General features: G+C 46.4%; 1 protein-coding gene across 1 annotated transcript; it reads left to right on the top strand.

Annotated features, from left to right (window-relative positions):
- Nucleotides 1-1,038: 1,038 nt before the first annotated feature.
- LOC115175194 (protein LRATD1) lies at nt 1,039-8,959 on the top strand. Its single transcript, XM_029734443.1, has 3 exons — nt 1,039-1,345; nt 2,135-2,307; nt 7,471-8,959. Exons 2-3 carry the CDS (start codon nt 2,179-2,181, stop codon nt 8,131-8,133), a joined length of 792 nt encoding a protein of 263 aa, XP_029590303.1. The 5' UTR covers nt 1,039-1,345; nt 2,135-2,178; the 3' UTR covers nt 8,134-8,959.
- Nucleotides 8,960-19,555: the final 10,596 nt, after the last annotated feature.

The following is a 19,555-nucleotide window of genomic DNA, read 5'->3' as shown; positions in this document are numbered from 1 at the left end:
TGACCCTGGAACTGACCCTGGAACTGACCCTGGTACTGACCCATGAACTGACCCTGGAACTGACCCTGGTACTGACCCTGGAACTGACCCTGGAACTGACCCTGGAACTGACCCTGGTACTGACCCTGGAACTGACCCTGGAACTGACCCTGGAATTGACCCTGGTATTGACCCTGGAACTGACCCTGGAACTGACCCTGGAACTGACCCTGGAACTGACCCTGGAACTGGAACTGACCCTGGAACTGACCCTGGTACTGACCCTGGAACTGACCCTGGAACTGACCCTGGTACTGACCCTGGAACTGACCCTGGAACTGACCCTGGAACTGACCCTGGAACTGGAACTGACCCTGGAACTGACCCTGGTACTGACCCTGGAACTGACCCTGGAACTGACCCTGGAACTGATCCTGGAACTGATGTGTTCTCAGTCAACTTATCTGGTAAAATAAGGGTTAAATTACATTATAGTCATTTAGTAGACACTCTTATCTACACACACCTCTCTGTCTGTCTATTACTCTAGTATTCATCTTCCCTAAAACACCTCTCCATATGTCAACATTGCCAAAGCAAGTAATGTAGATGATAAACAAAAGTGAAATAACCAATAAAAATGAACAGTAAACATTACACTCACAGAAGTTCAAAGAGAATAAAGACATTACAAATGTTATATTATGTCTATATACAGTCTCTCTCCATCTAGTATTCGTCCTCTCCCTCTAACAACACCACCAGGCCACCGTAGCCTGTGCCGAGGCCCTTACAACCGGATGTTCTGCTTTTCAGGGGGAATTGAACCTGTGCTGCGCTTCCATTTTGGACGTTAACGACGTGACGCTCCACGTTAACTCCTCCTCCACATTTACTGGATTGGTTGAACTGTGCAGAAGAGAGTTTTTCCTCATCTTGTCAAGAGCAGTACGTCGGGATCTAGTTTCAGACATTGTTTTTTACGCATTGTACAGTAGGTTAGGCCACAGTAACAAACCCCCACCACGCGCTGCTCCTCGCCCACGCTATTGGAGGCTGGCTTGATTGACGTGGGGATCAGACTTTCTGATTGGCCAAGGCAGAATGGGAAAGGGACCTTGGACCAATGGGCTGCGCCGGGGGCAGGTATCGCTAGTGAAGGCGGAGCTCTCCGAGTTAGACCTACTTAAAGACGAGAGGAGCCGAAAACACACGTTACGCACACAGGGCTGCGGGAGGATTGGGGGATAGAAGACCGCTGTGAAAGAGAGACAGAGAGAGAGAGAGAGAGAGAGAGGGAGACAGAGAGAGAAAGCACACCGATGGAACGACAGGATATATAACAGATTGTCCGGGTCTTGTGCAGGTAACCACTTCTCTTAATCCGTCTTCCACACACAGTGCGTCAAAGGTTCAGTCGTTATTATCCCACGGTGTGAGTCTGTCTGGCGGCAGCGTTTTGTCAGGGCGCACTCCTTTCTTTCTACATGGAAGAGGGCAGAAGTGCACCTAGCTCTCTCTCTCTCTCTCTCTCTCTCTCTCTCTCTCTCTCTCTCTCACTCTCTCTCTCTGTCTCACTCTCTCTCTCTCTCTCTCTCTCTCTCTCTCTCTGTCTCTCTCTCTCTCTGTCTCACTCTCTCTCTCTCTCTCTCACTCTCACTCTCACTCTCACTGTCTCTGTCTCTGTCTCTGTCTCTCTGTCTCTGTCTCTCTCTCTCCAGCCCAGCTGTTTTCTCAGCCTTTCTCATTCTGGTTAAAGGCATGGGATAGGATGAGAGCGATAGACCACATCATTGTGGTCTCATCTTTCAAAGGAACGCGGTTCAGTAACCGGAGAGTTGATAATTGACCTCACTACGTGACTGTGGACTGTTTTCTCTTGATGCTGGATTATTTGAGTCTAGTTTATAGCCGACCGGTGCAGTCTACCGGGCAGTGCGCGCAGTATTTTGAATGCTAACGTAAACCTCTATCTACGTCACTCTGGTGAAAGTATTTTATATTTCTCCAACTTGTGATTTTAGTGTAGTGAGCCTATTTTGTGGGGATTCTTTTTTTGTTGTTGTTTCCCAACACTCACAGTCTCTGTCCCCCTTCTCTCTTCCTCACTCGGTCTCCTGCCCATCCCCCCTCACCTCACCTCCTATGTCCCCAGGCACCTTATTCCATGCCTGTCCTCCTGCTGGGGCTTTGTCATTGATGGGAAACCACCTGGACCGGATAACCCACCTCAGCTACAGCGAGCTGCCCACCGGAGATCCGTCCGGACTGGAGAAAGAGGAGCTTAGGGTTGGAGTAGCATACTTCTTTTCAGACGAAGAGGAGGAGGTGGATATTACTTTTGTATATATATATATATATATATATATTTGTTTTACAATATGTTGAGAAGGGAACCTGTAACTTTGTTAGTGGGACTGTGTGCTGCTTCCGTTGTTCTCCTTACCCCCCCCAACCCGGGCTCGAACGAGGGATCATCTGAACACATCAACAACTGCCTCCTTCGAAGCATTCTTACCCAATTGCTCCACAAAGGGCTGTGGCCCTGGATGAGCAAGGGAAAGCACTACGTAAAGGGCTTAGCGAGAGTTCATGTCACAGGTTGAAACAACGCTACTGGCTCGCACCGCTAACTAGCTCGCGGTTTTACACCAGTTACACATGTCTCCTGTTCATATGATAAAATAAACTTTGATTTTGATACATTTATTCCTTCCAATAAATTTGTTCTGGCATTTTATATAATCTTTATGCTTTAAGGTTTTTATTGACATAGTGTGAAACATTAGCCTTTTTTTTTTTTAACCAAAGAAACTTATTGCCTTATATCTAGTGTTTTGTATTTAAATTTTACATTCAGATTTTACATTTTAGTAAATTAGCAGATCGTTCTTATCCAAGGCCCGGTTTCCCGATAACGATGTAACACAGGCTCGCGTGTTTTTAACGATGCATCCTACAATGGCCGAAGATTTAACATCCGTTTCCCAAAACACCATGTAGAGACATCAGTCGCTAGGTCCATCGTTGAGGTATGTGTCGGTACTGATAGGATCGAAAGAAAGGGAGCTCTTCGATCATTCAAATCTTACCTTAACGTTTAGAATTATTTCACAAGTACTGACGATTGATCCGCTCCTAGAGAGGTATTACCACCTACTGCTGCAAAATATTGAGGCGGCTGATTCTAATGCACTTCTTTGTACATGTTAGGCTACACAACATCATTAAATGTATTGAGACAAATTATAGACCGAAGCCTACAAGTACAAAAATAGAACTCAATTGGTTGAACATTACATGTATTTTAATATGCTAGAACTAGGCCTATAGCCTACTGTTTATATTTGGTGTAGTAATCTCTCGGTTTTCATTTGAAACATATTTTTATACGTGGCTCGACTTGTATCAATTGCAAAGAAATTGGCAACTTTGTGTTTGTAGTCAACTTTGAACTTTGTCACAGAGACGGATAAACAATGTGATTCTATGTTTAGCGGAGATCTTCTGTTTTATAAAGTGACGTGGGAGCACTTAGCTGTTCTACGAGCAGTCTGAGGCCAGGCGTTAGATTACGAGCGGTCTGAGGCCAGGCGTTAGATTACGAGCGGTCTGAGGCCCGGCGTTAGATTACGAGCGGTCTGAGAGCCGGCGTTAGATTACGAGCGGTCTGAGGCCAGGCGTTAGATTACGAGCGGTCTGAGGCGTTAGATTACGAGCGGTCTGAGGCGTTAGATTACGAGCGGTCTGAGGCCAGGCGTTAGATTACGAGCGGTCTGAGGCCCGGCGTTAGATTACGAGCGGTCTGAGGCGTTAGATTACGAGCGGTCTGAAGCCAGGCGTTAGATTACGAGCGGTCTGAGGCCCGGCGTTAGATTACGAGCGGTCTGAGGCCAGGCATTAGATTACGAGCGGTCTGAGGCGTTAGATTACGAGCGGTCTGAGGCCAGGCGTTAGATTACGAGCGGTCTGAGGCCCGGCGTTAGATTACGAGCGGTCTGAAGCCAGGCGTTAGATTACGAGCGGTCTGAGGCCCGGCGTTAGATTACGAGCGGTCTGAAGCCAGGCGTTAGATTACGAGCGGTCTGAGGCGTTAGATTACGAGCGGTCTGAGGCCAGGCGTTAGATTACGAGCGGTCTGAGGCCAGGCGTTAGAATACGAGCGGTCTGAAGCCAGGCGTTAGATTACGAGCGGTCTGAGGCCCGGCGTTAGATTACGAGCGGTCTGAAGCCAGGCGTTAGATTACGAGCGGTCTGAGGCGTTAGATTACGAGCGGTCTGAGGCCCGGCGTTAGATTACGAGCGGTCTGAGGCCCGGCGTTAGATTACAAGCGGTCTGAGGCCAGGCGTTAGATTACGAGCGGTCTGAGGCCCGGCATTAGATTACGAGCGGTCTGAGAGCCGGCGTTAGATTACGAGCGGTCTGAGGCCAGGCGTTAGATTACGAGCGGTCTGAGGCGTTAGATTACGAGCGGTCTGAGGCGTTAGATTACGAGCGGTCTGAGGCCAGGCGTTAGATTACGAGCGGTCTGAGGCCCGGCGTTAGATTACGAGCGGTCTGAGGCGTTAGATTACGAGCGGTCTGAAGCCAGGCGTTAGATTACGAGCGGTCTGAGGCCCGGCGTTAGATTACGAGCGGTCTGAGGCCAGGCATTAGATTACGAGCGGTCTGAGGCGTTAGATTACGAGCGGTCTGAGACCAGGCGTTAGATTACGAGCGGTCTGAGGCCCGGCGTTAGATTACGAGCGGTCTGAAGCCAGGCGTTAGATTACGAGCGGTCTGAGGCCCGGCGTTAGATTACGAGCGGTCTGAAGCCAGGCGTTAGATTACGAGCGGTCTGAGGCGTTAGATTACGAGCGGTCTGAGGCCAGGCGTTAGATTACGAGCGGTCTGAGGCCAGGCGTTAGATTACGAGCGGTCTGAAGCCAGGCGTTAGATTACGAGCGGTCTGAGGCCCGGCGTTAGATTACGAGCGGTCTGAGGCGTTAGATTACGAGCGGTCTGAGGCCAGGCGTTAGATTACGAGCGGTCTGAGGCCCGGCGTTAGATTACGAGCGGTCTGAGGGGTTAGATTACGAGCGGTCTGAAGCCAGGCGTTAGATTACAAGCGGTCTGAGGCCAGGCGTTAGATTACGAGCGGTCTGAGGCCCGGCGTTAGATTACGAGCGGTCTGAGGCGTTAGATTACGAGCGGTCTGAAGCCAGGCGTTAGATTACGAGCGGTCTGAGGCCCGGCGTTAGATTACGAGCGGTCTGAGGCCAGGCATTAGATTACGAGCGGTCTGAGGCGTTAGATTACGAGCGGTCTGAGGCCAGGCGTTAGATTACGAGCGGTCTGAGGCCCGGCGTTAGATTACGAGCGGTCTGAAGCCAGGCGTTAGATTACGAGCGGTCTGAGGCCCGGCGTTAGATTACGAGCGGTCTGAAGCCAGGCGTTAGATTACGAGCGGTCTGAGGCGTTAGATTACGAGCGGTCTGAGGCCAGGCGTTAGATTACGAGCGGTCTGAGGCCAGGCGTTAGAATACGAGCGGTCTGAAGCCAGGCGTTAGATTACGAGCGGTCTGAGGCCCGGCGTTAGATTACGAGCGGTCTGAAGCCAGGCGTTAGATTACGAGCGGTCTGAGGCGTTAGATTACGAGCGGTCTGAGGCCCGGCGTTAGATTACGAGCGGTCTGAGGCCCGGCGTTAGATTACAAGCGGTCTGAGGCCAGGCGTTAGATTACGAGCGGTCTGAGGCCCGGCGTTAGATTACGAGCGGTCTGAGAGCCGGCGTTAGATTACGAGCGGTCTGAGGCCAGGCGTTAGATTACGAGCGGTCTGAGGCCAGGCGTTAGATTACGAGCGGTCTGAGGCCCGGCGTTAGATTACGAGCGGTCTGAAGCCAGGCGTTAGATTACGAGCGGTCTGAGGCGTTAGATTACGAGCGGTCTGAGGCCCGGCGTTAGATTACGAGCGGTCTGAAGCCCGGCGTTAGATTACGAGCGGTCTGAGGCGTTAGATTACGAGCGGTCTGAGGCCAGGCGTTAGATTACGAGCGGTCTGAGGCCAGGCGTTAGATTACGAGCGGTCTGAGGCGTTAGATTACGAGCGGTCTGAGGCCCGGCGTTAGATTACGAGCGGTCTGAGGCCCGGCGTTAGATTACGAGCGGTCTGAGGCGTTAGATTACGAGCGGTCTGAGGCCAGGCGTTAGATTACGAGCGGTCTGAGGCCAGGCGTTAGATTACGAGCGGTCTGAGGCCAGGCTTTAGATTACGAGCGGTCTGAGAGCCGGCGTTAGATTACGAGCGGTCTGAGGCCAGGCGTTAGATTACGAGCGGTCTGAGGTGTTAGATTACGAGCGGTCTGAGGCCCGGCGTTAGATTACGAGCGGTCTGAGGCCCGGCGTTAGATTACGAGCGGTCTGAGGCGTTAGATTACGAGCGGTCTGAGGCGTTAGGTTACGAGCGGTCTGAGGCCAGGCATTAGATTACGAGCGGTCTGAGGCCAGGCGTTAGATTACGAGCGGTCTGAGGCCAGGCGTTAGATTACGAGCGGTCTGAGGCGTTAGATTACGAGCGGTCTGAAGCCAGGCGTTAGATTACGAGCGGTCTGAGGCGTTAGATTACGAGCGGTCTGAGGCCAGGCGTTAGATTACGAGCGGTCTGAGGCCCGGCGTTAGATTACGAGCGGTCTGAGGCCAGGCGTTAGATTACGAGCGGTCTGAGGCGTTAGATTACGAGCGGTCTGAGGCCAGGCGTTAGATTACGAGCGGTCTGAGGCCAGGCGTTAGATTACGAGCGGTCTGAGGCGTTAGATTACGAGCGGTCTGAGGCGTTAGATTACGAGCGGTCTGAGGCCAGGCGTTAGATTACGAGCGGTCTGAGGCCAGGCGTTAGATTACGAGCGGTCTGAGGCCAGGCGTTAGATTACGAGCGGTCTGAGGCCAGGCGTTAGATTACGAGCGGTCTGAGGCCCGGCGTTAGATTACGAGCGTTAAATTGTAATGTTAGTAACGATGGCGTTGGGGAAACCGCTCGGAGATTTAACAATGCTCCTACGAATGTTCTAATGATGAATTTATTAGCCTTAATATGCTTTTGGGAAACTAAACCCTGATCGCCTTACATGAGCAATTAGGGTTAAGTACCTTTTTATTAGACAGTACTGAGGTTTATATATATATATATATTAGACAGTACTGGCACAGACATATTTTTCCCCTAGTCGGCTCAGGGATTCAAACCCGCGATCTTCCAGTTACTGGCCCAACGCTCCTAACTGTTTGGCTACCCGCCACCCATTTCATATTTCATTGCACTGTTGAGAGGAAGCTTGCAAGTAAGCATTTCATTGTACCATTTACATCACACTGTATCCTATATGACTAATAAACTTTTTGTTTTGCTCTTTTGGGGTTTTAGGTTCGGTATCTTTAAAACACTTAGTTGATGGGCTTTACAAAATAAATGTAATCGATTTGAAAGTAATTTGATTTGTTTTGATTTTTCAGGTAGATGATGCAGGAGGCGGTGGAGGAGGCTATAACAAGGAGTCCAGCCAGGAGCACCCCGGGGCGGTCAGCGAGCTGGAGTACTCCGCCTTCTGCTCCCAGGAATGCATCTTCTCCAAGCTCCGCGAAAACCAGGACTTGAACGTTTACTCCGCCAAAACTTTGCTTTCCATGTGCAAGCCAGGGGACCTTGTGGAGCTAGTATCCACGTCACAGGCACCTCACTGGGCTGTGTACGAGCTCAACGACCAGGTGATACACCTGCATGAGGGGGAGATACGGAAGGACAGCCTGACTGAGATAGGACGGGGCCGGCATGGACGGATAGTGAACAGTCGTTACCGGTTCCGGGCGCTGCCCTCCGACCTGGTGCTGCAGAACGCTGCCGGACACCTGGGCCTGAACAGCGGGGACATCTGTTGGACGAGCTCTGAGAACTTCGCCGCCTGGTGCCGTTTCGGGAAGCGGGAGTTCAAGGCGGGAGGCGAGGCGCACTCGGCAGAGCAACAGTACTTTCTCAAAGTGCACCTCGGTGACGGGACTCGGAATGGACACACGCTGGTGTTCCGTAGCCTCGAGGATATGATCCGAGAGAGGAGGAGGGTTGACGTCAGTGGGATTCTGAAGGAGTTGTCTTTAGGGGTCAACGGCGGGAAGGAGTGATGATTCATATGATGGCCTGTACATCAGAGAGAGAGAGAGAGAGAGAGAGAGAGAGAGAGAGAGAGAGAGAGAGAGAGAGAGAGAGAGAGAGAGAGAGAGAGCATATTGCAGCAAAGAAGAAAATAGCCTAGAAGGACGACACAGACAAGCGTTCATGTAAACATTGACGACTGCTCTTTATTTGTTTGAGCGTGGTTTCTTTCTGCTTTGACATGTCACCCTGTACCTTTAAAAGCCACATAGCACACGACTCCACTCGCTTGGCTTTCTTTTCTTCCTCCCGCTGCATTCTTTCTCTGCATAAACCTGCTGGTTCTAGTGCTGCTGGTTCTAGTGCTGCTGGTTCTAGTGCTGCTGGTTCTAGTGCTGCTGGTTCTAGTGCTGCTGGTTCTAGTGCTGCTGGTTCTAGTGCTGTTGGTTCTAGTGCTGCTGGTTCTAGTGCTGCTGGTTTTGCTGCAGCAGACTATTGCAAGAGAGAGAGAGAAAGAAAGAGAGACAGAAAGATGGAGACGTCTGTTGGATTTCCCCGGAGAGACTGTGTTCTATTTTTTTACTCCTAGCTTTACATTAAAAACCTGGGACTGAACGAACATCCAACCTTAACCACCCATTCATGTTGTAGCCTACCAGACAGACGGACCGATGGACAGGCAGACACCATTTTGTTCTGTTTTCTGCCCCCTGGTGTTTGTTTTGGAAAGCTACATTCATACGTTGATTGGTTTGCATTTGAGTCCCATATTTTTGTATTTGAGTTGGTGACTTCTTTCTCCCTGATTGGTTGATTTTTTTTTCTGTTCTAATAAACAGAAGATGCAACATGAAACTCTTCTCTGGTCTGAGAGATACTGCTGTTACATACACACACACACACACACACACACATATACACACACACACAATGAGACATTAAAATTGAGCCCGTAGCCTAATCTATAGTTGGTGACCCCGCCTCGTGCGGCCTGGGGGGGCGGCCCTGTCCTATAGTTGGTGACCCCGCCTCGTGCGGCCTGGGGGGGCGGCCCTGTCCTATAGTTGGTGACCCCGCCTCGTGCGGCCTGGGGGGCGGCCCTGTCCCATCTCTACATTTGGAAATGGGCCCCCCCCCCTGGTCTTAACGTAGCGACCAGCAGGGTTGACAGGACAGGAGATGCTTTTACAATGGGATCAGTGACAGACTCCAGGAGTGCATGTCCGTGACTTATTCATCTTGTCGCCGGGCAATTGTGCGTCTGGGAACGAGATTTTGTGATTTTTTATATACAATGACAATGTTTCCTTTATTGTACCACTATTTGCCCCCCCCCCCCAAAAAAAGGGAGAAGCGTTCCGTGTGCCAACAATGCTTTAACATAAGACGCCAAAGTTGAGTCACTAGTATGTTGTGACCATATTGCTGTAAGTAGGTACTAAACACTGGTGATGGAAGAGGTGAGTTTCCTACCTTACTACAGAGCTTTGGGTATCTGGATAAAGGCTTTACGGCTCTAATCAGTTCATGACTGCTGCCTCAGGCATTAGTTGACATGCAGTTGGGAAAGATGCAACTATTGGGATGTGATGGGAGGGGTAGGAGACGAGAGTGTGTTATTTCTGTTCCCTGTGGTACTATGTGATGTTGGTGAGAATATAAAACCTCTGGTTTACTGAGGGGTCAGAGAAGAGAGAGAGAGAGAGAGACAGAATGGGTAAGAGACCGGGGAGAGAGAGGAGGAGGGACAGAGAGACAGACACTGGAAGAACGAGAGGCAGAGACGGGGAGAGAAGAGCGAGACGGGGGGCTAGAGACAGACTGGGAGAAAAGAGAGAGAGAGACGGGGAGGGAGAGAAGAGGGAGAGAGAGAGAGACGGAGGGAGACATGGGGAGAGAGAGAGAAGAGGAAGACAGACATGGGGAGAGAGAGAGAAAGACGGATGGGTAAAGAGCGAGAGAGAAGTAGAGGAAAAAAGAGAGAGGAGGAGAGATGAAAAGGGAGAGCAAGGGAGAAAGGCAGATGGATAAAGGGAGAAGGATGGATAGAGAATAGAGGATGGATAGAGGATGGATAGAGGATGGATAGAGGATGGATAGAGGATGGATAGAGGATGGATAGAGGATGGATAGAGGGAGGATGGATAGAGGATGGATAGAGGATGGATAGAGGATGGATAGAGGGAGGATGGATAGAGGATGGATAGAGGATGGATAGAGGGAGGATGGATAGAGGATGGATAGAGGATGGATAGAGGATGGATAGAGGGAGGATGGATAGAGGATGGATAGAGGATGGATAGAGGATGGATAGAGGATGGATAGAGGGAGGATAGAGGATGGATAGAGGATGGATAGAGGATGGATAGAGGATGGATAGAGAGAGAGAGAGGATAGAGGGAGGATAGAGGATGGATAGAGGATGGATAGAGAGAGAGAGAGGATAGAGGGAGGATAGAGGATGGATAGAGGATGGATAGAGGATGGATAGAGGATGGATAGAGGATGGATAGAGAGAGAGAGAGGATAGAGGGAGGATAGAGGATGGATAGAGAGAGAGAGAGGATAGAGGATGGATAGAGGATGGATAGAGGATGGATAGAGGATGGATAGAGAGAGAGAGAGGATAGAGGGAGGATAGAGGATGGATAGAGAGAGAGAGAGGATAGAGGATGGATAGAGGATGGATAGAGGATGGATAGAGAGAGAGAGAGAGGATAGAGGGAGGATAGAGGATGGATAGAGAGAGAGAGAGAGAGAGAGGATAGAGGATGGATAGAGGGAGGATAGAGAGAGGATAGAGGATGGATAGAGGATGGATAGAGGATGGATAGAGGATGGATAGAGGATGGATAGAGGATGGATAGAGGGAGGATAGAGGATGGATAGAGAATAGAGCATGGATAGAGGATGGATAGAGGATGGATAGAGGATGGATAGAGGGAGGATAGAGGATGGATAGAGGGAGGATAGAGGGAGGATAGAGGATGGATAGAGGATGGATAGAGGATGGATAGAGGGAGGATAGAGGATGGATAGAGAATAGAGCATGGATAGAGGATGGATAGAGGATGGATAGAGGGAGGATAGAGGATGGATAGAGGATGGATAGAGGATGGATAGAGGATGGATAGAGGATGGATAGAGAGAGAGAGGATAGAGGATGGATAGAGGATGGATAGAGAGAGAATAGAGGGAGGATAGAGGATGGATAGATAGAGAGAGAGAGGATAGAGGATGGATAGAGGATGGATAGAGGGAGGATAGAGGGAGGATAGAGGGAGGATGGATAGAGGATGGATAGAGAGAGAGAGGATGGATAGAGGGAGGATAGAGGGAGGATAGAGGGAGGATAGAGGGAGGATAGAGGATGGATAGAGGGAGGATAGAGGGAGGATAGAGGATGGATAGAGAGAGAATAGAGGGAGGATAGAGGATGGATAGATAGAGAGAGAGAGGATAGAGGATGGATAGAGGATGGATAGAGGGAGGATAGAGGGAGGATAGAGGGAGGATGGATAGAGGATGGATAGAGAGAGAGAGGATGGATAGAGGGAGGATAGAGGGAGGATAGAGGATGGATAGAGGGAGGATAGAGGGAGGATAGAGGGAGGATAGAGGATGGATAGAGGGAGGATAGAGGATGGATAGAGGATGGATAGAGGGAGGATAGAGGATGGATAGAGAGAGAATAGAGAGAGAATAGAGGGAGGATAGAGGGAGGATGGATAGAGGATGGATAGAGGATGGATAGAGAATGGATAGAGGATGGATAGAGGGAGGATGGATAGAGGGAGGATGGATAGAGGGAGGATGGATAGAGGGAGGATGGATAGAGGTTTAAATACACTGCATTCAGAAAGTATTCAGACCCTTTGACTTTTTCCACATTTTGTGTTACAGTATTATTCTAAAATTGATTAAATCGTTTTTTCCCCTCATCAATCAACACACTGTACCCCATAACGAGAAAGCAAAAAACAGGTTTAGACATTTTTATAAACGTATTAAAAAATAAAGACTGAAAGATTACATTTACATAAGTATTCTGACCTTTTACTCAGTACTTTGTTGAAGCACCTTTGGCAGCGATTACAGCCTGGAGTCTTCTTGGGTATGACGGTACAAGCTTGGCACACCTGTATTTGGGAAGTTTCTCCCTTTCTTCTCTGCAGATCCTCTCAAGCTCTGTCAGGTTGGATGGGGAGCGTGGCTGCACAGCTATTTTCAGGTCTCTCCAGAGATGCTCAATCGGGTTCAAGTCCGGGCTCTTATATTATGAGCCTAGTTGGTTAATCCACATAAAAATATAGGATCATTCCCGCTAGCCATGATTGCCTGAGATAATGAGGTCGGATCTTCTGTCTATAAAATGTGTCTGTCTTCCTTTTTTCGGTCTTATGTAGAAACATTTTAAATTGTGTTTTTTACATAGATAATCCTTTCTACTGCTGCTTTTTTTTGAAATATGTAACGTTTGAACTGTAATTATGTTGCTACTGCTCTCAATAACATTGCTGCCCTGAATTTATCAGGCGCTATCGACAAAGGTCAGTCGGAAAAAAGTTGTGATGGACTGCTTTCAGGAGGAAAGATTGTGCCATGCTGACTCTGAAAATGAATCAGACGATGGTGATATCCCTGGTTTTAGGTAAAAACATTTTCATTGAAGAAGACCTTGTCGAGTCTTCTGATGACAGTGGTGAGGAAGAAACGGCGATCAACAGTGTTGTTGTCACGGAAGAAGTTGACACAGTTTTGAAATCAGTGGAATGTCTGCTTGAAGCAGAGTATGATAAGGAGATGAATACAATTCTGGCGTTTGATTGCAAATGCAGAGGGAGTCGAAAAGAGAACACAGAAGGCTGTTGTATAAAACACGTCTCCGGATTACATCTTCAAACTAAGGGCAACCGTGGCCTCCATGACAGAGAGAGAAAGATCTGATGATTCTTATGGCATTGCACACAGTCAGTGTGAACCAGAGTGACTTGACACAATGGGCCAAACAAGCTGTACAAACAAAACGGAAACGACACAGGACGTCTTATTTAATGAAAAGGGTTGCAGTCTGTAGTGAAGCGTTCATCCATGTATACGGGTAAGAGTCTAGCTACAGTTTCAGATATTATATGTTTCTAATTTTGTCAGAAAGTTGTTTTCATTGCAAGTTAAAGCTTACTGTTAGCTAGCTGGCTGACGTTAGATGTCTGGCTCGCTAGCTAACATTACGTGTAGTAATATTATCTCAGAATGCCATTTCGCATTGCTAGTTCTAGCCTCATTTTAGCTAGCTAACTAGCTAATATTGAACCTGTTTTGTTAACTTTAGCTAGCTATGACAATCGGTTTCTATTGCTAGTAGTATATGGATTGGGATTATGGTTCATTGTTTAGCTAGCATATCTAAACAAACGACTCCGCTTCGCCAGATGATTACACGATCCATCAAGTTAAAGCTTACTGTTAGCTAGCTAGCTGATAACCCATAAAGTTAAAGCTTACTGTTAGCTAGCTAGCTGACAACCCATCAAGTTAACCTCTTGGCGTTCCCCTAGGATAGGGGGCGCTACAGCGATTTTTGAAAACAATTCGTGCCCATTTTAAACGGCCTCTTACTCAAACTCAGAAGCTAGGATATGCATATAATTAATACTTGTGGATAGAAAACACCCTAAAGTTTCTAAAACTGTTTGAATGGTGTCTGTGAGTATAACAGAACTCATATGGCAGTCAAAACCCCGAGACCGATCGTAACAGGATGTGGAATTCTGAATTGTGGACTCAACTTCACATCTTTGCCTGTAATTCACACAGTGAGCAATGGTTCATTGAGCACTTCCTATTGCTTCCACTAGATGTCCCCAGTCTTTACAAAGTGGTTTGAGTCTCCTACTGTTAAAACTGAATGAATGAGACGCTGTTGAAATTGGTCACATGAGGAGGGCCATCACCATTATGATGCCGGCGGCCCTGGCTTCCCTCCCCTTTCGAAACGTTTTGAAACACAATGCAATCGTCCCCCTCGAATCTTATTGGCTCTCTTGTTGAAAAAGGCCCTGAAGATTTATGTTATACAACGTTTGACATGTTTGAACGAACCTAAATGGGAAAAAAATGCATTTTCTCGAAATAGCTGTCCCGCGGCCGACGAAGCATTTGGATCAGCCTTCAGACGCGCCTACAAGAACAAGCTCTTAGAACATAAAGGAGTAATTTTTTCGAACGAAAATACATTTGTTGTGGACCTGGGATCCCTGGAAGTGCTTTCTGATGAAGACAACCAAAGATAAGGGATTATTGACAATAGTATACAAGACTAGATGTGATATGTGATTGTTCCAAGATGGCGCAGACCTATATTTACTAGGTAATTTTCTGAGTATTGCATCCCCTTTTATCGCAAAGTGTGATTAACCAGTAAAGTTATTTTTAAATCTGGCATTACAGGTGCTTTCAAGAGATATTCATCTATAAATCTTAGAATGACAATATTACATTTTAAAAATGTTTTCGAATAGTAATTTAGTAAATTGTAGCACGGGATGCATTTTAGGGAAAATAGTTAGTCATCGTTACGTTCCGATGTAAAATGCTGTTTTTATATATAAATATGAACTTTATCGAACAAAAGAATGCATGCATTGTGTAACATGATGTCCTAGGTGTGTCATCTGAGGAAGTTTGTAAAAGGTTAGTGCTGCATTTAGCTGTTTTTTGGTTATTTGTGATGCATGTGGTTGGTCAGAAAATGGCTATGTGGCTACTTTTACGATATACTCCTCTAACATAATCTAATGTTTTGCTTTTGCTGTAAAGCCTTTTTGAAATCGGACAACGTGGTTCGATTCAGGAGAGGTGTATCTATAAAACGATATAATTTGAAAAAAAAATTTAAAAAAAAAAAAGTATTACATTTTGTTATGCTAATAGCGACGGAGGCCGCACAGGGGTTAAAGCTTACTGTTAGCTAGCTAGCTGACAACCCATCAAGTTAAAGCTTACTGTTAGCTAGCTAGCTGATAACCCATCCAGTTAGCCAGGTGTGTCTGACGTTGATAACGGCTATCTATTGTATAATAATGGCAAAATATTAGTATCTGGAATTTGTCTTTCAGCATCAGTAGAACACGCCTGTCTCTACTCCACCAGTCATACAAGGAAAATTATCTAATGCCTCTCATCAAAATGAGAGTTGGCCCAAGCAAGCACACGTTACACCTCAAGCATGAGGACTTGTAGCGAATGGTGAACTTCATCAACAACTACGCAGAGGATAATGCAATAGTATTACCAGGACGCCACCCAGGACACAAACACTTTGGTGGAAAGCTGCTGCCATCCCATGTGACAAAAGCAGCAGTGTGGCGTCTCTACAAGGAATCGATGACAACACTTGGTATGTAAAGCATAAACAAGACATTTTGATTATCTAATTGACCTCTAACATAATTGGCACTACTTTTATTGATCTCACATTATTTCTGTATTTTCCAGCAGTACGTGTAGTTGGTCTGTCTTCCTTCAGGAATCTGGGGAGAAAATTGCTGCCTCACATCTCAAGCACTAAGCCCAGGACAGACCTGTGCTGGCAGTGCCAGAGGAACAACTATCAGGTCTTCAGATCTGCCAATCTGCCAGAAGCTGTTAAGTCAGCCAAGCTGAAGAAGCAAGAGCAGCATCTCCTGCTTGTTCAGACTGAGCGGTCTGTCTACCAGAAGATTGTTGCTGACTGCAAGACCACCTGTCAAGCCCTGCAGTTGTCTCTGGGGGGCCCTACTGAACCAGCAAGCAAATACATCAGGATGCATTACAGCTTTGATTTTGATCAACAATGTCTTCACTCTTATTCTACAATGTAGGAAATAGTACAAATAAAGAAAAACCCTTGAATGATTAGTTGTGTCCAATCTCTTGACTGGTAATGTGTGTATATACAGTTGAAGTCAGAAGTTTACATACACCTCAGCCAAATACATTTAAACTCAGTTTTCACAATTCATGACATTTAATCCGAGTAACAATTCCCTGTCTTAGGTCAGTTAGGATCAACCACTATATTTTAAGAATGTGGAATGTCAGAATAATAGTAGAGAGAATGATTTACTTCAGCTTTAATTTCTTTCATCACATTCCCAGTGGGTCAGAAGTGGGTCAGAAGTTCACATACACTCAATTAGTATTTGGTAGCATTGCCTTTAAATTGTTTAACTTGGGTCAAACGTTTCGGGTAGCCTTCCACAAGCTTCCCACAATAAGTTGGGTGAATTTTGGCCCATTCCTCCTGACAGAGCTGCTGTAACTGAGTCAGGTTTGTAGGCCTCCTTTCTCGCACATGCTTTTTCGGTTCTGCCCACAAATTTTCTATAGGATTGAGGTCAGGGCTTTGTGATGGCCACTCCAATATCTTGACTTTGTGACATCGGTCAACGTCCCACAGCTGGTTGGACTGGAGGATGGTATGGTGCTGGTGGAAAGCTATGGCTGGCAACAACACCTGACTCCGTACTTCAGGCCGCTACCACAGATCAAGCAGTACCAGCACTTCAGTTGAATATCATTTTCATTACATTGTATGAAGTTATTCTTCTTATCTAAACTTGGGAGGTGAATTGATGTTGTGGAAGGTTGTAATTACTTCATTTCTTTTGTTATTTCCTGTTTTACAGCTTCGATGTTTTGGAACCTGGTGGTGTTGTCGCCAAGAAGCGTTTGAACTCAGTCAGGACCAGGTTTCAGCTGCTGCACAACGCTGACATCCTTCCTCCCATAGATGGTCTGCCTGTACAAGCACCACCTGGACTGGACACAGCTAGACAAACTATCTTTTTGAGAAGATCAAGGGAGTTTTGCGACGAAGTGGCTATGGACATCACATGCCCTGCACCAAAGTCAAGGGCAGGACAGAAACAGGCTCTCTGAATATAGATTCCCTTGCTCATGCATGGTTTGGACGGACCAGTCATCAACACTATCTGCAGTACCTCTATTCACATAACTGTCTCCTAACAGACACGCCATACGTGATTGTATGCACCTTATCTATCATTGATACCGTTATTGATATTATTCTTCTACATACTGTATAACTACCTCATCTATCACCAGCATCACTGATATAGTTATTGATATTGTTCTTCTACATACTGTTGTCATGACTTTGGCCTGTGGGTAAGGTTTATGACCTCCCCCCCATAAATACCTTTCTCCCTTCCCTCTCTCTCTGACTCTACCTAAGGACTCTTGAATAGCCTTTGTTAAACATAGAGAGTCTGGGAACATCAAACAAGTGGGGGGAAAGGAACCATATTTCGGTAATAGAACCAGTTGAAAATATGCGTTGGTACTTAATGAACATGATGTCAGTTCGGTTGTCATCTGAGACATTATGACTGATGACAGGACGACATAAACTGTATCTGGGAAAGTCTACACATTCTAATTATCAGAGTCACATGGAATTGTTGTGCAATTTAAATGTTTGAATATGAAACTATTTGTGAAAAGATGAAATGAAATTTTAGCTTCCAAATGAGAGAATTGGGTTTTCATAAGGTTAGAGCCCTGCTCAATCAGTGGCCCGCCCCTGTGAAGAGACATTGTGTCAAAATGCTCAAGGAAGCAGGAGGGTTGAAGTCAGGCGCAGGAGACACAAGTCTGTGAACACTCGTCTTTAATAAACAATCCACACTTGCCAAAAACAGGTAGGGCAGGGAAAGGTAAAACAAATACCCATAAACAGCACGAACACAGCGTAGGGACGCAGCCCAAAACACACTGCTACAAAACCTACAGGCAGAAGGGAAAAAACACCTGTTCCCCAGACGTACAACCTGACGAAAATAATCATGCACAAACACAGACATACCTTGCTAGACTAAATAACCCCCCCTACTAATAACTAAACCAAAACAGGCGTGTGCCTACCTAGACCTAACCAACAGAAAGTGAAACAAAAAGGATCGATGGCAGCTAGTAGGCCGGCGACGACGACCGCCGAGCGCCGCCCGGTCGAGGAGGGGCGCCACCATCCGTCGGTGTCGTGACACATTGGTTATAAACTATGAAACACACCCTTCTCTCCCTCCACTATATATATATACCTTGACGAAAATGTAACCTTCTGTTCCAAGGACGAAAGGACGACGGTCCATACGTTAAAAAGGACTAACATGTCAACTACAGAACTAAGCCAACCTCAGCGTGAGCTTTGGTTGTGAATGGTATGAACTTTGAACTCTTATTCACTAAAGAAGTGAGACATCCTAGCCGTTGAGTTAGCAACAGCAGCTGTAAACGTGGGCTAGGAAAGGACGGACGACGTATCCAGTCTAACACACAACAAAGATACTACAACGTATTCAATTTACCACCAGAGACATTCTTCCGAGCACAGCATGATCTCTGTTGGGCAACACGACCAGCATCTACAACCAACCTACCGAAGCGCAGCTCAGAGTAAATATTTATTGCATTTCCCTTTTCCAAATGGGCGGTAATTTAGAATGAATAAGATACTGTATTTCCGAAAGCTTAGCTTCTCCCTTTGATCCTCAGTCTTCCCGCTCTTTCATTCAAGCCCAACCCCCTCTCTTTGTGTAACAAGCCATCATACAGGTTCCATCCACCAGGGACGTTTTCTGTATGACATAATTTGCATTCTGTGTATATGTAATTCTGTGTGATTAGTTAGGTATTTAGTAAATAAATAATTAAACCCAATTTTGTATTGCTGATTCAACTTGTTAGCCAGGGTTCGTGAAGATAACCAAGAATTTACAACTTTCAGATGAGACTGAAATAAGGTGACGATTAATATTGACTGCTATTGATGTAAAATATTACTAGGTCTTTAAGAGTTTATTCGGAAGATAACAGCTCTATAAACATTCTTTCATGGTGCCCCGACTTTCTAGTTAATTACATTTACCTGATTAGCTAATCAGGCAATATTAATTACAGAGAAAGGATTTTATAGAATAGCATGTCATATTACTTAATCCGGCATAGCCAAAGACACGACACTGTATAACTACATATAACTACCTCATCTATCACTAGTATCACTGATCTGATATAGTAATTGATATTGTTCTAGTACATACTGTATAACTACCTCATCTATCAACACTATCACTGATATAGTAATTGATATTGTTCTAGTACATACTGTATAACTACCTCATCTGTCACAATTGTCGTAGTGATGAGACCAAAACGCAGCAGGGACATGTATACTCATCTTCTTTATTGACAGGAAAAGAAGGAAAAAACCAAACAAACACGTATACAAAAATAACAAAACGATGAACGACAAAATAACAGTCTTGAAGGCAAACCAGCAATCCAAGAACAATCTCCCACAAAACCTAAACCAAACACATACCCATATATAGGACTCTCAATCAGAGGCAACTAGAAAACACCTGCCTCCAATTGAGAGTCCAACCC

The sequence above is a fragment of the Salmo trutta genome, chromosome 35, assembly GCF_901001165.1.
Source record: "Salmo trutta chromosome 35, fSalTru1.1, whole genome shotgun sequence".
Lineage (NCBI taxonomy): Eukaryota > Metazoa > Chordata > Actinopteri > Salmoniformes > Salmonidae > Salmo > Salmo trutta.
Note: the sequence above shows the minus strand (reverse complement) of the source record. Positions and strands in the feature narration are given on the sequence as shown.